The 14,445-nt window shown below is 42.8% G+C and overlaps 1 protein-coding gene across 1 annotated transcript in view; it reads right to left on the bottom strand.

Annotated features, from left to right (window-relative positions):
* LIME1 (Lck interacting transmembrane adaptor 1) overlaps positions 1–14,445 on the bottom strand; it is a 58,305-nt gene that overhangs the window by 18,381 nt on the left and 25,479 nt on the right. Inside the window, exons 2-5 of the mRNA XM_030212143.1 lie at positions 10,244–10,381; positions 10,058–10,109; positions 8,686–8,773; positions 6,833–7,278 (exon numbers count right to left, since the gene is read on the bottom strand). Of these exons, the coding sequence (XP_030068003.1) occupies positions 6,833–7,278; positions 8,686–8,773; positions 10,058–10,109; positions 10,244–10,347 (690 nt within the window). The 5' untranslated portion in view covers positions 10,348–10,381. The remainder of the gene's footprint in view (positions 1–6,832; positions 7,279–8,685; positions 8,774–10,057; positions 10,110–10,243; positions 10,382–14,445) is intronic.

Below are 14,445 nucleotides of genomic sequence, written 5' to 3'. Positions count from 1 at the left end.
CAACTGCACTAGTGGTCTCTTAACATGGGCGTCACTCGGGAGATCTTCTGAGCATGGGGCACCCCCTTGGTGGATCTCTTTGCCACTCAGACAAATCACAATGTCCCTCAGTTCTGTTCCAGGCCCACGGCAGACTAACATCAGATGCCTTCCTCCTTCATTGAGGGACAGGACTTCTGTAAGCATCCTGGTGGGGAAGGACTTTGTTGAAACTCAAGCATGACTGCGGGACCATGGTTCTGATTGCTTCTTACTGGCCTCCACAGATCTGGTTCCCTTTTCTTGTGGAGTTATCCTCCGAAGAACCATGGATATTGGAGTGTTTTCTGACCCACATCATGCAGAACGAGGGATCTCGTCTACGTCCCAACCTCCAGTCTCTGTCCCTCATGGCCTGGATGTTGAGAGTCTAGCATTTGCTTCCATGTCTCTTCCTGAGGGTGTCTCCTGGGTCTTGCTGGCTTACAGGAAGGATTCCACCAAGAGGTGTTACTCTTTTAAATGGAGGAGGTTTATCATCTGGTGTGAGGGCAAGGCTCTAGATCCTCTCATTTCCTGCCCTACACAGGCCCTGCTTAAATACCTTGTACATCTTTCTGAGTCTGGTCTCAAGACCAGGTCTGTAAGAGTTCACCTCAATGCAATTAGTGCTTATCATCAACAAGTAGAGGGTAAGCTTATTTCTGGACAGCCTCTAGTTTTTCATTTCATGAGAGGTTTGCTTTTGACAAAACCTCCTGTCAAACTTCCACCTGTGTCATGGGATCTCAACGTCATTCTTACCCAGCTGATGAAAGCTCCATTTGAGCCACTGGATCCCTGTTGTCTGAAGTACTTGACCTGGAAGGTAATTTTCTTGGTGGCTGTTACTTCAGCTTGCAGTCAGTGAGCTTCAGGCCTTAGTGGTGGATACACCTTACACTAAGTTTCATTACAACAGAGTAGTCCTCTGCACGCCCTCTAAATTCCTTCTTAAGATTGTGTTGGAGTTCCATCTGACCTAGTTGTCATGCCAACATTCTTTCCCCAACCTCATGCCCATCCTGGCGAGAGTGCCTTGCACACCTTGGACTGCAAGCGAGCATTAGCCTATTATTTGGAGCAGACAAGGCCCTACATACAGTCTGCCCAACTTTTTGCCATCGGAAAGCGTACAATCTCTAACTGGCTGGCAGACTGCATTTCTTTCACTTATGCCCAAGGCTGGGCTGACCCTGGTGGGTCATGTCAAGGCTCACAATGTTAGAGCCATGGCAGCGTCAGTAGCTCACTTGCGGTCAGCTTCCATTTAAGAAATTTTCAAGGCTGCAACACAGTGGCGTACCAAGGGGGGGGTTGGGGCGGTCCGCCCCGGGTGCACACCGCTGGGGGGGTGCCGTGCGCCGGTCAGCGTCATTGGTTTCCATGCTCCCTCTGCCCCGGAACAGGAAGTAACCGGCACCCCCCCAGCAGCGTGCACCCGGGGGGGGGTTCTTTCACCGGGGTGAGGGGTGTCCCTTCGCTGGGGGGGGGGGGGGTCATGCTGCACCCGGGGGGCGGGGCGCATCGGCAATCCGCCCCGGGGGGCGGGGCGCATCGGCAATCCGCCCCGGGTGTCAGCGCCCCTCGGAACGCCACTGCTGCAACATGGTCTTCGGTCCACATATTCACATCTCACTACTGCCTTAAGCAGGATACCCAATGCGACAGGTGGTTTGGACAGACAGTACTGCAGAATCTGTTTGGGGTCTAGAATCCAACTCCACCCTCCTAGGTCCATTTTGTTCTGCTCCAGGCTGCACTCTCATTTAGTTTGTACTTAGTTTCAGGTTGATCTCTGTTCTGTCCTCACTGTTGTAAGGCTCAATTGACCTACGGTTATTGTGTTCGGTGAGCCTGGTAGCTAGGGATTCCCCACTTGTGAGAATTATGGCTTCCTTCTCCTCAAAGAAAGCGAAGATACTTATTTTCAGACGACAACAGGCCTTATATTCTCACAAACCCTCCCGCCTCCCCTTGGAGTCTCCTATTTTTTACTTTTATTATGCTATAGTATTGTATTGCGGGAACCACACTCTTGCGACAGGTGGGAAGGCGTTCACACATTTTATTTATTAGGATTTATTTACCACCTTTTTGAAGGAATTCACTCAAGGTGGTGTACAAACATGAGCAATAGGCAATTATAGCAGTAAAAATATTCAACTAACAATACAAAGTATGGCATGGTATACTACTTGCAATGACAACACAATACGTAATAGAACATTATAATTGGTAGTATAGAAGTACTATGTGTTAGTTTAGCCACATGGGGGGAAAATATCAGATGTTCATACATGATGATGTTAACTTTTCTTCTTAAGTTTTGAAAAAAGTGATTGAAACATAATTGGTAGTGAAGGGTAAGGCAAAGTTGTAACATACAGATGGGTAAGGAAGTAGGAAGAGTTAGAAAGTAAGGTGACTGATTTGAATAAAGTTGCACATGAGGTCAGAGAGATGGTTAAATATTATCTCAGCTAGGGTAGGAGTGGATAAACATGTCCCACTGCAGTATGTGCAGCCCGAGTCACTCCTTGTGTATGTGAGCGAGACTAACAAGTTAGTTACTTCTTCCATTAAAGGCCTGGTTGAAGAGCCAAGCTTTCACCTGCTTCCTGAAGTAGAGATATTCTTGTGTTAAGCGGAGCCTTTTAGGCAAGGCATTCCAAGGTGTGGGGTCTACTCTGGAGAAGGCTCACTTGCGGCTATCACATCGTGTAATGTCTTTTGGAGAGGGTGTGGTTAGTGAAAGTCCTTGGGAGGACCTTAGTGTGGAGGATCATCCTATTCTTCAGATACTCAGGGCCATTTCCTTTCAGGGCCTTGAAGATCAGACAGAGATTTAAATTTAGCCCTGTATTGTACTGGTAGCCAATTAAGCTTTTGCAAAAATGCTGTGATGTGGTCACGTCGCTTGCAACTTTCTATGAGTCTTGTTGCTGCATTCTGAATCAACTGGAGCTGATGCAGGCACTTTGTAGTCAGACCATTGTTATAGTGCATTGCAGTAATCCAGTCTTGAAGCTACCATGGCACGCACAGCTGAGGTAAGATTTATCTTCTCGCTGTAAGGAAAGAGGCAGTGTAGCTGTTGCAAATAGTAGAAGCAGCTCTTGAAGGTTGATTGGATTTGGGGAATCAGAGTAAGTGTTGAATCTAACTGTATTCCAAGGTTCTTGACTTGTGATTTGAGGAGGAGTTCATACTTCCCAAAAGGGATTTTGATGTCAGGTATGTATCCACTTGTGTTAGGGACCCAGAGTTTGGTTTTACTTGGGTTCAGGCAAAGTTTGTTGTGTTTAGCCCATTCTTGAATTGATGTTAGACAGGTAATCAGTTTATTCAAGGCTGTAGGTAAGTCATGTTCAATGGGTATGAGTAGCTGCACATCATCCGTGTAGATGTAGAACTGAGTGTCCATTGACCGAATCAGCTCAGCTAGTGGATTGAGGTAGATATTGAGCAGAATAGATGAGAGTATTGATCCTTGTGGTACTCCACAGATCAGTGTCCATGGTGGTGAAGAGTTGCTGCCAAACATTATGGATTGTTGCCTGTCTGATAGGATCTGAACCAGGCAAGTATTGTTTCATTGATACCTGTTTCTGTCAGTCGTGCTAGCAAGATATCATGAGCCACAGTGTCAAAAGCTGCTAAGAAATCTAGCAGTACTAACATTGAGGTGAATCCCTTGTCTCGGTTTCTGTAAAGATCATCTAAAAGGGATATGAGGACTGTTTCTGTTCCATAACCGGGTCTGAATCCAGACTGACATGGATCTAGCCAGTTTCTAGCCATTCATTAAGTTGAACACAGACTGTTTGGTTTAAGAGTTTCCCTAGAAACAGGATGTTGGATACTGGCCTGTAGCTTTCAGGTTTGTCCTGATCAAGGTTGTTTTTCTTCATCAGAGGGCGAACCAATGCCCTTTTTAATGCTGTTGGTAGTTGCCCATTAGAAAGAGAGGTGTTCACAATTTTTGTGGCGCCTTCTATAAGGCCCATACTTGCCTGCTGCACTATCTTTGATGGGCAGGGATCGAGGGAGCAGGTAGTTGGTCGAACGTCTCTTAGGATTTTGTCAAGGTTCTCCTCTGTCATTAGGTTAAAAGTGTTCCATCTGTCTCTGTTAGGAGGGGGCGAGTTTGTGCACCCCTGGTTGACTGGGAGTGGGATTGTCTGTACATCCTGGTGGAGACTTTTAATTTTGTTGGCAAAGTATGCAGCAAAATCAATGCAGTTCAGTTTAGACTGGGCAGACTGGTTCTGTTGTGGGGGGTTGAAGTAGGCTGTTTAATATACTGAACAGCTGCTTGGTTGAATTGGCAGCCTGTGCAATGCATTGAGAAAAATACTGTTTTTTGGTTGCTGTTAAAGCTTGGCGGTCCTTTGCCATGTGCTTCCTGCAGTTTAGCCTGTCTTCATTCAGTTGAGATTTGCACCATTTCTTTTCCAGTTTTCGTCCTTCGTGTTTAAGGATCCGAAGTTCTGGAGAAAACCAAGGAGAGCGTTTGTGAGTGAGGCATAAGACCTTTTTTAGTGGTGTTGTTTTCTCTAAGGTCTTGGCTAAGTGTGTATTCCAGATGTCAACTTGTTCTGACACTGTTGTCTTTTCATCTACATGTGGATAGTCCAAAGCCTCTAGGAAATTCTCAGCTGTCAGCTTTTTTTTTTGTCTCTGATCTCCTTCCAAACTCTGGGAGGTGCCATTTGTTTCAGGTGGTCACTTAGGGAGAATTTAATTAGAAAATGGTTTGACCATGATAGGGGTGTTATTTCAATACTGTTATCCCAGAATTCTGGGATATGCACACCTTTGCAGAATACCAGGTCTAGTATGTGACCCTTTTTGTGGGTTGGAAAATTGATCACCTGTGTAAATCCTAGTTCTGTCATCATGTCCAGAAAGGCAGCTGTGGTGGTATCTGGGGTTTTGATATGTAGATTGAAGTCTCCCATGATCACCAGCTTAGGGTAATTCAGGGTCACTTTAGTAATCAGGTCTAGGAGTTCTTGCACAGATAATGTGTTGTTACGAGGTGCTCTGTATACCATGAGCAGCCAGATTGGTTTCTCCTCTTCAAGTTGGATTAGAGATTCTGATCCATGTAGCTGGGGGATGGATATTCTGCACAGTTTGATTGTGTCCTGAATCAAGACTGCTACCCCTCCACCCCGTCTTCCTGGTCTTGGTTGATGCTGGATGTTGAAACCTGTTGGGCACAGTTCAGCCAGTGGTAAACCCCCACTTTCATCTAGACAGGTTTCACATATTCCTAGGATGTCAAGATGCTGTTCATTTATGGCATCATGGATCACCGAGGATTTATTTGCAGCTGATCTGGCATTCACCAGTCCTATAGTTCCCAAGGGTGGTCTGGGGGTAGTTCTGGTGTGGCAATGAGGTGATCTTTTAAGTACTGTTATGTAGGTGTTTGACCTCTTGCACTTTTGCCTTCTCTTTGGTTGGTGGGGATTATGGTTTCCTTTCCTACACAACACTGGGATGCTTGCATGACACATTTTTTGTGTCAGAAGCTAGTTAGGCAAAATGTCACTGGGTGGCGCTGCAATCCACTCTTTGGAGTACACCCTATAGATCAGCAATCTTCCTAGTTGGAAATGCAGGGTTAAGGCTTTAATAGCTGAAAGAACAGACCTTTTTAAAGTCATAAATTTAGACCAGGCCTGTGAGATCAAAGTCTTCCATCAAATAGAGAAAGAAATGGCTACACTTGGCACTTCTATGTGAAATTCTTGGAGACAGTGCATAGGTTTCCTTTAGTTTTAAGGAATCTAAAAGATTCAGAATTATAGAAGTAGCCTATATGGTTTTAACAATTTATTTTAACCATATAGGCTACTTCTATAATTGCAGATTGCAGGTATGAACTTTAGAGTTTCTGGTTCTGATATCCTTGGATGGTCCAATTGATGCAGGTTGCTGTAGGCTTTTTCTTTATTGTCTCAGAGGAAGGATAGATGTAAATAAGGACCCAGCTCCAATCACAGAGCATGAGGAGAGTTATTTAGGGGAGATAAAATTTCCTTTCTCCAGCCAAAAATAAATGGAAGAAGTTCTGAGTAAAATTGAGGACTGGTGCCTCAACACAGACTGAGCAGAAGTCAGTAAAAGCTTGGGTTGTAAATAAGCAGAAAATGTAGATTTAATCTAAGTTGCAGAGCCTGATGTGAATCCAGCCAGCCAGCCCAATGCACATTGGAGTGTGGCTCACGCTCCACAAAGCTGTTTAAATCTTGTTATAAGTGCCAGACTAGGGCAACATGGGCCATGTTACTACTTGTGAGACAATAAGGCCTGCTGTCCTCGGAGAATACATGCTACAGGTAAGTAGCTTCACTTTCAGGCAGTAGATTCCAGAATGTGACATCCATAGCTGGGAGCTCAACCTCATTAGAATGGCATGGGCTTGCACAACAGTTAAGAGAAAGAAATAATTTGTTCAAATAAAATTAAAGATATGAGTGTTTTATGAGATGAGCAAGCAGGAGTAGTATTAAATATTTATGACACTCAGTTTAAGTTTGTTGTTTAGTAAGATGAGTGATTTTTTTTATATAATATTAGATTTTATTTTTTTTACTTGGTATATTTCTATTGTGATCCACTTAGCAGTTTATGAGATTGGCAAATAGGAGTTATTTAAGAAAAAAATAAACAATTAGTCAGTGAATACTGTTAGTAAGACACAACTGATTTTCTTTGAAATATTGGATTTTGTGTTTTTATTCAATCTTATTGTTACTCACCTCAAACTTTTGTATAATAGAAGTTGGATTTCATTTACCTTTTCTGCTGTGGCATTACCAATCCCAGCTTCCCTGTACCGCAGAGTCCTTGATTGGCTAGGGGAGTTCTCAGAAGCTGCTCCTTCAAGTTCCCTTTCCTTTTGGGCTCTCTTGCTCTTCGTCACACCAGCGTACTCCGAGATTACTTCCTGCTCCTGCCTGACAGCTGCCATTGCAGGGTTGCATCGCTCCTGTGTGCCCGGCAGTGGTGATGCCTCTGTCACTGTCACACTCTCATAGAACACAGATGGGTCAGCCTTGGGCTGGATAGTGAAGCGTAGGTTGGAGTATGTGTGCTCACCACTTAATGCAGTATTCGAAGGGTTACAGAGTGGGGTTTGGGGCAACTGTCTGTGCTGCAGAATGTTGGAGCCTGAGCCCTGTAGTGGATATTCTCTGCCAAAGTCTGACAGGCACAGGAAATCCATGCTAGCTGGTCTCTGATCTGCACAGTAGAAAAAGGGACATTATAGTTACTAGAGTCTTTGGCAGTGAAGGAGTCTGAAGGATGAGACCCTGCCATTGAGGGTTCCCAGAATATATTTAGTTATGTCAGAGCAAAGCGTTTTTCCTATTCTGCTGATGTGCATAGATTAGTAAGCAAAATAGATGAGAGAAAAATATTAATATTTGCAAGGCAGGGCCATAGAGAGACAGAGCTGGGCCTGGGGCAGGGCTGCCGCAGCCCTCTCAACTCCAGCTATCACCACCCCCCGGCCTTCTTACATTTCTGCATCTGCTCCTCACTCAGTTTGTCACTCTCCTGCTCCTTTGTGCAATCACCATAACCTGGGTCCCGACACATAGGAGCAGGAAATAGACAGACCGAGGGAGCAGAACCTTCTGGAGCCGGGCTCCCTTTGGAGGCCGGGCCCAGGGAATCTTGCCCCCCCCCCCCCCCTTGGCACCCCTATTCCAAGGAAAGGGAAATATCAAATGAAATTAGTAGATTCAGACTTCAAAAGCTTAGCCGATTTCAGGGTTGCAGTATTTCTCCAAGTCACTTTTTGTTTTGCTATGACTTCCTGCTCTAGAGAATTCTTTCCTTTGAACAAGGTTTGCTTCGTATGCTTGATTTATACCTTTGAAAGTATCTGAACGTCTTCATCATAATTTTTCTCCTCCTCTCCTCTGGATAATATGTATTTAGATCCATAGATCATAACTTTTGGTACACACCCCACACCATTTTGGACTGTGTCTAGCCTGTCCACATCCTTTCAGAAGTGCAGTCTCACAAACAATCTGTACATCAGAGATTATCACCTCTTTCTTTCTGATAGTTCAGTCCTGTGTATCCTGGCATCCCTGTAACTCTGGTCATTGCCTTGTCACACTATTTTATTATCTGACATCATCAATCACCCCCATGCACCGGCCCCTTAGATTTTTGCACCTCTTAACATAAACCCCTCTCACTACACAAATATCCCACGGCCAGTTCTGTGGTGAGAATGGTCAGTGGTGGCCCTTCCTGGCTGGTTCCCACTTCTGGTTCTTGGGGAGGATTTTAGCAGAAGGTGAGGTTACATATGGCCTTACTCTGCCCACCCTCAGATTGGTAGGAAGTGGATTTCCTTTTCCCAGCTTGTGCATACTCCTCTTCCACCCCCCTCACTTATGTGCTCTGGCATCCAGTTATACTTAGGACAGCTCATTGTAGATGGAGGCACCTCTTACTACACAGTACCATGGTTGACAGCCCTTGCTTGCCTTATCATACAGCTGGTACCGCCAATATGCCCTTACAGATTAGGGGCTCTGACTGTGGCCCCCTTACCCTGAAGCCCAGCAAGCCCTGAAAACACATCCACTAATCACCATTCTAAGAAAACAGAGAGGGTTGACTCACGTCGCTCTCTAGCTTGGACACGCTTAAGTTCATGCAGTTTGGTGTCAGATTTACTAAGAGATCGGAGCTGTGTCTGTCTCACCAGTGACTAAAAAAAAAAGAACACATAAAGAGACACAGTCAAAAAAAGGACAAAAGAAGAGGGAAAATTTTCAGTTATATGCAATACTTCTGCTTCTTGACTAAGGACACTCTGGAAAGTTCTTAAATATGTTGAAGTTTCAGAAGCAGAAGGAATTAGGGATATGAGAAAGGCTTGTGAAATTTTCTGCAAGAGTGGGATGGGATGGTTGGGCTTTTCATATTTACAGTAACTGTACTGATAGAGAATGACATGGGGACGGGCACCCGCAGTATCCGCGGGGATGGGGAGGGGACAGAGCCCGTGAGGATGGGGACAAATTTTGTCCCTGTGTCATTTTCCTAATTTAAAGCCAGTTAATGAATTGGACTATTATTTATGTTTGATTGATGCAGACAACAATATTTTTATTTTTGGGAAAAGCAAGCAAACATGCTGGCCACAGCTAGCAAAATTTGCATGGGGGATCCTGTACATCATCCTGCTACCAGCACATCTTCTCAGAAGACAGGAGGGACTGTGGAAGACAGGAGAGCTAGACTGAATTCTGAGATTGTTGATGACTTCTTATTCATCCACAGATTTAAAAAAATCATAACAGTGCTTCATAGGGCATATTTCTCCCCTCTAGGGCATACAGAACAGGTTGTATTTTGTACCCCTGGACATTTTAACAGGGTGGATTAGGATTCCTTGGGGTAGTAGAAGTCAGCTATTGTTGGAGTTAGAAGGGTAGAGGGTGGTGGTGGTGGTGGTGGTTGGAGGGTTTATTATAGTTGCTCATTGTTATTATTGTTTTCTATTTGTAATTTATACGCAACAGTTGCACAGCATATTGTTCCTTTTTTTCTTTAATAAAAAGATTTAAATATAAAATGATAAGTGTTTGAGGCTTCTGCAGATGAGAACAGAGCCCACAGAGACGGGACGGGGCGGGGACAGTGACAGAAACTGCAGGGATGGGGCGGGGACAGAGATGGGACCCTCGGGGATGGGACGGGGATGGACATGGGGCCTGCGGGGATGGGGTGGGGACACAGAACCCAAGAGGACAGGGTGGGGACAGAGACAGAACCCACGATGATGGGGTGGGGGTGGGGACAGGGACAGGGACAAATTTTATCCCTGTGCCATTCTCTATGTACTGGCAAGTTGTGAAACTGGAATTAAATAAAATCTGAAAGGAAATTAATTCAAAAGAAAACTGGCCTGTCCAGCAATTCCATCTTTGTACAATTCTTAAAAAATTAAGGATGAAAAAGTTTGAGAGAGAACAATGCATGCACTTACCACATCCACTAACTTCACCCTATCTACTAGAATCTTCTTTTTCCTTCGTTTCCTGGCAGAAAAAGGGAGAGAGAATATATTGTACACCATACAATATTATATGCACCACAGACATAATATAGGAAAATGATATACTGCATTCGTATAAGAGTACTAAATGAATACTACATATAGATGAACACTTACTTTTTGCAGATCACACAGATGGTCACTGAAAGCAGCAGCCCCAGCAACGTGGCGAAGAGTAAGAGCGAGGCTTCCGCTCTGCTGGGTGTGGGAGGTGAAGCCATAGAAGTAGTAAGTTCAAATCCAGGCCCAATGTAACTGTATGAAAGAGGAAGAAGGGACCTGTAACATTACAGATCAGTATGAAAGTCTTCACCATGCTACAGGACCGTGGCAGGGACATGTAGATGAACAAACTTATCTCGTTAAGTCTCGTATTTTCCTTTTGTGACGAGCAGTAAATATTGGGGCCATTCTTTGAAGCAATCAAACCCCAGAGAGGTACCTGCAAATCTCCCCTTTACTCGTCAATGTGCCTGTAAAATAGCCATGTCCAGACCATTCCAAATGTATAACTCACATACACCTTCTGTATATTTTGCAGTGCAAAGGTGCATTATCCTACAATTGTCTGCCTTTTTTTTTTCGGCGTACATTCCCTGCTGGCTATGATCTCTTTCACTGAGCCAGAGTGGGCGTTATCCAAAGCTTTGAAAACCATATAGGTCTGTCCCTTCTTTCTGTAAAATATCAGCTGAAAAACCATCAGATAGCACCACCTTCTTGGCCCAGTGTTTAGCTGCTGCTACATACTGTCATGGCATACCCTTCTCTGATCCTCTCTCTCTCCCTTACCTCCACCTTCTGTCTATATCTTAAGTCTGATTCAATGTTTTAGTTACTCCCACTCCCGATTCTAGGTGATTCCAGGTAAGCACTACCCTTTCAATAAAGAACTATGAGTATTTGCTCTTCCTCCAGTTTCATAGTATGACTACTTGCCCCTGAGCTGTTACCTTTAGGGAAATTGCTGCCTTGCTGTTTTCTTGTACCAGCTTAATAGATATTTTAATGTTTCTGTCATCATAACCTTTCCTACTGGTGATAACAATTGAGCATCTTTTTAGCTTTTCTTGCTTGACTGATAAAGTTGACTACACTCTACCTGGTGAGGTAAAGCCTCATCCAAGACGGCATCTATGTACCAATTCTTCAAAGTCTAAATAGGATTCAGAAACTGGTGGAAACATGACAAAGCCAAGGAGATTCAATGCTGTACCAGCCTCTGTGATAACCTTAACTTTTTCCAGCTCTTAAAAGCTGAAATCACAGTGTTGTTCAAACACTCTTGTTAATAACAAAACAAGCACATCAAGATACTCCCAAATGATAATACAAACTATGACAGACATCACCATCTGAATAAGGATCTTTCACTCTCTTGTTAAGAATTGTGTGTTGAATCATATAAAAAATCGTTTAACACTTGATTGGTTATTCAGTTTTGCTACTGTACATTGACTGCATATTTATTAGTTTTTAATTGATTTATTTGTGCATTACAGATTGCCCATAGTGTTTGATCATTTTAGAGATAAATATATACTACTAGCCGTTGAGCCCGTGAAAACGGGCTACGTTTGGAATTGGGGGGAGGGTTTCCGAGCCCCCCCCCCCAGAGTCGCCGCCGCTGCCCCTCCACCCGGCCCGAGCAGCACTGTAAACTTACATCAGCACGCAGCAGCAGGCACATCAGCAAAGCTGCCGTCGGGGCGGGCTTCCTTCTCTGCCTGTGTCCCGCCCTCGTGTGACATAACGTTGGCGAGGGCGGGACAAAGGCAGAGAAGGAAGCCCGACGGCAGCTTTGCTGATGTGCCTGCTGCTGCATGCTGATGTAAGTTCACAGTGCTCGGGCCAGATGGAGGGGCGGCGGCGACTCTGGGGGAGGGGGGGAGGGGGAGCGGTTCCGACGTCTGCAGCATGCCAGTAGAGACTTCCCTCTCTGTCCTGCCCCCGTATTGAAGCGGGGGTGGGGCAGAGAGGGAAGTCTCTACTGCGCATTTGCGAGTGAGTACGGTCACTCACCGTTTATATGTTTGATTCTGTGTATAGGTAATAGAATATGATTTAAACATTTTTTGTCTGGATTTTCATCTATTATTCCTATATCATGCACTCTTCTAGAAGTATTTCCTTTGTGATATGCAAGAGGTTTATTAAGTCAATATGTGTTTACTGATTTTGGTTTTGTGTTTATTTGATAATGACCTATGTCTGTAACATACCTTATAATAGAACAATGTTTTAGATGTTTGTATTGTCTCTTTATATTACTTTATGTTGTTTATCAATTTCATATAATGTATGTATTTTTATTTGTATAGACTCCTGACACAGGCCTGTATGGCCGAAACACAGCTGTGTCGAGTCCCTTTCTCCTTGCTATCTTTTGGCTAATAAAGTTTATTTTTGTAATTTTTACAACCAAAGTGTCGTCTATCTAATGTATATTTTTAAATACATATTCTGTGATTATTTTTACATTTTGATAATTTGATCATTTTTATTTTTGGGCTTTTTTTATTTTTATTCTTATTTCTGTTCCTGTGAGTCATCTTCGCTGTTTTGTTTTCTTTTGAATCTACACTGCCAGAGACTTAATTCAATCAATTTGGTTACATAGCATCTGTTGACTCATAGCTCTGGAGGAGGGGCAATTTGAATAGAGCTATATGGTAAAATAAAAAAAATGGAACTTAAGTTTACCTTGTGAGCTGTGAGTTATGCTGGGCATTTTCAGACTTGGTTTGATTGGTAACTGAGGTTACCTGTGTCCTGCTCTTAATATCTTCCTGATAAACTATTGACTCCTTTATTCTATTTCACCCCCTTTTTATTCTATCCTATTAATATAGACAAGCGAGCAAACAGTGGATCCAAAAATACCTGTCACAATGAGTGTCTTCCTGAACAAGGTCTTTATTCAAATCTGCACAAATGACCCGACACGTGACGTGTTTCGGCCACAAGAGCCTGCGTCAGGGGTCTAAAAAAATAAATAAAATACATAAACATATGATATACCTAAAAACATATACATATTTGAGTAAAATATACATGTACAAGAAGAATATAAGAAGTATGTAAAATATGAAAATATAAAAAAATACAAACAATTTAAATATGGATATATAATAAACAAATAAATCAATGTAAATAGAGATAAAGAAGCAAAACAAACAATTACATAGACATGATCATGTATTGCAAAAAAGGAAAACTGAGTGCTATGTCCGTGTTTTATTTCATATTGGGCTTTGTGTCAGCATTTATTTTCACATTAGCTGGTTATGGTCGCCCATATGCAATGTGGTTTTATATTCTTCTTTTTTCTTCCTTTTTTGCAATCATTCGGTTTTTCTTTTTGTATCGAGGTTGCGGAAGTGACGTCATTTTAACTTCCGTTACTTATTCTTCCACTGTGTGCTAGTTCTCCTTTCTATTATTCAACAGCGCATGTCAGCGAATCACAGCGTTGTACCTCACACGGTAAGTTTGGTTTCATCTTTGCTCCTCTTTTCACTTTTTAATTCACCATGACTTTTCACTCCTATTTCTGCCTGTCTATACGATGGGTGTTCCACTTAGCTGCTTAGTTGTACTTTCTCCGCCGGGCTGCTTCTGTTCCATAGTTTGTTTATGAGTGCCTTCTCATTTGTATGCACTCTTTTTTGGTGCCAAATGTTGATGTCGTATTTTAAGTCAGAGAGTAAGATCTTATTGCACTTTTTTCTCAGTGGCACTATTTTGTTCACCACATATACGTATTTTATATTCTTTTCATGTTTTCTGTTTTTCCACGTCTTTCAGGTGCAAAGTGGGTCACATCATGTTCATTTTACGTGGGTAGACGAACAGTGAATGTAGCCATTATATTGTAGGAATGATGCCAGTTCTTTCCTTTTTCCCTGTTTATTTCAAGCGCATAGTGGGTGTTATCATGTTTAGTTTACGTTGTTTAGACACATAGTGACCAGACTTTTATCCAAAAATGCTATGTGTTTTTAACACGTCATTTGTTTTAACGTCACTGTTTATCTTGCGCCTCATTATTATTTGTTATTTATTATATTTTTTTTTATTTCCAGCGCATTTTGTTTTTGCATCATCTTATTAGGGGACTGATTGATTCCCTCACAAAAGCAGCGCACTGTCCACATATATATTTTTCCTTTCCTTTTTCCTTTATTTTTCATTTTTTCATGATTATTTTTATTTTTTGAACACTGTCGTACACATCTATATAGGTTCATATTTTCTGAGATCCCTATTTATGGTTTAAGTCCTCTATATGATATAAGCATAAGCTGGACATTTCTTCT

This window comes from Microcaecilia unicolor, chromosome 8, assembly GCF_901765095.1.
Source record: "Microcaecilia unicolor chromosome 8, aMicUni1.1, whole genome shotgun sequence".
Taxonomy (NCBI): domain Eukaryota; kingdom Metazoa; phylum Chordata; class Amphibia; order Gymnophiona; family Siphonopidae; genus Microcaecilia; species Microcaecilia unicolor.
The sequence above is the reverse complement of the archived record's forward strand: the minus strand, read 5'-3'. Positions and strand labels throughout refer to the sequence as shown.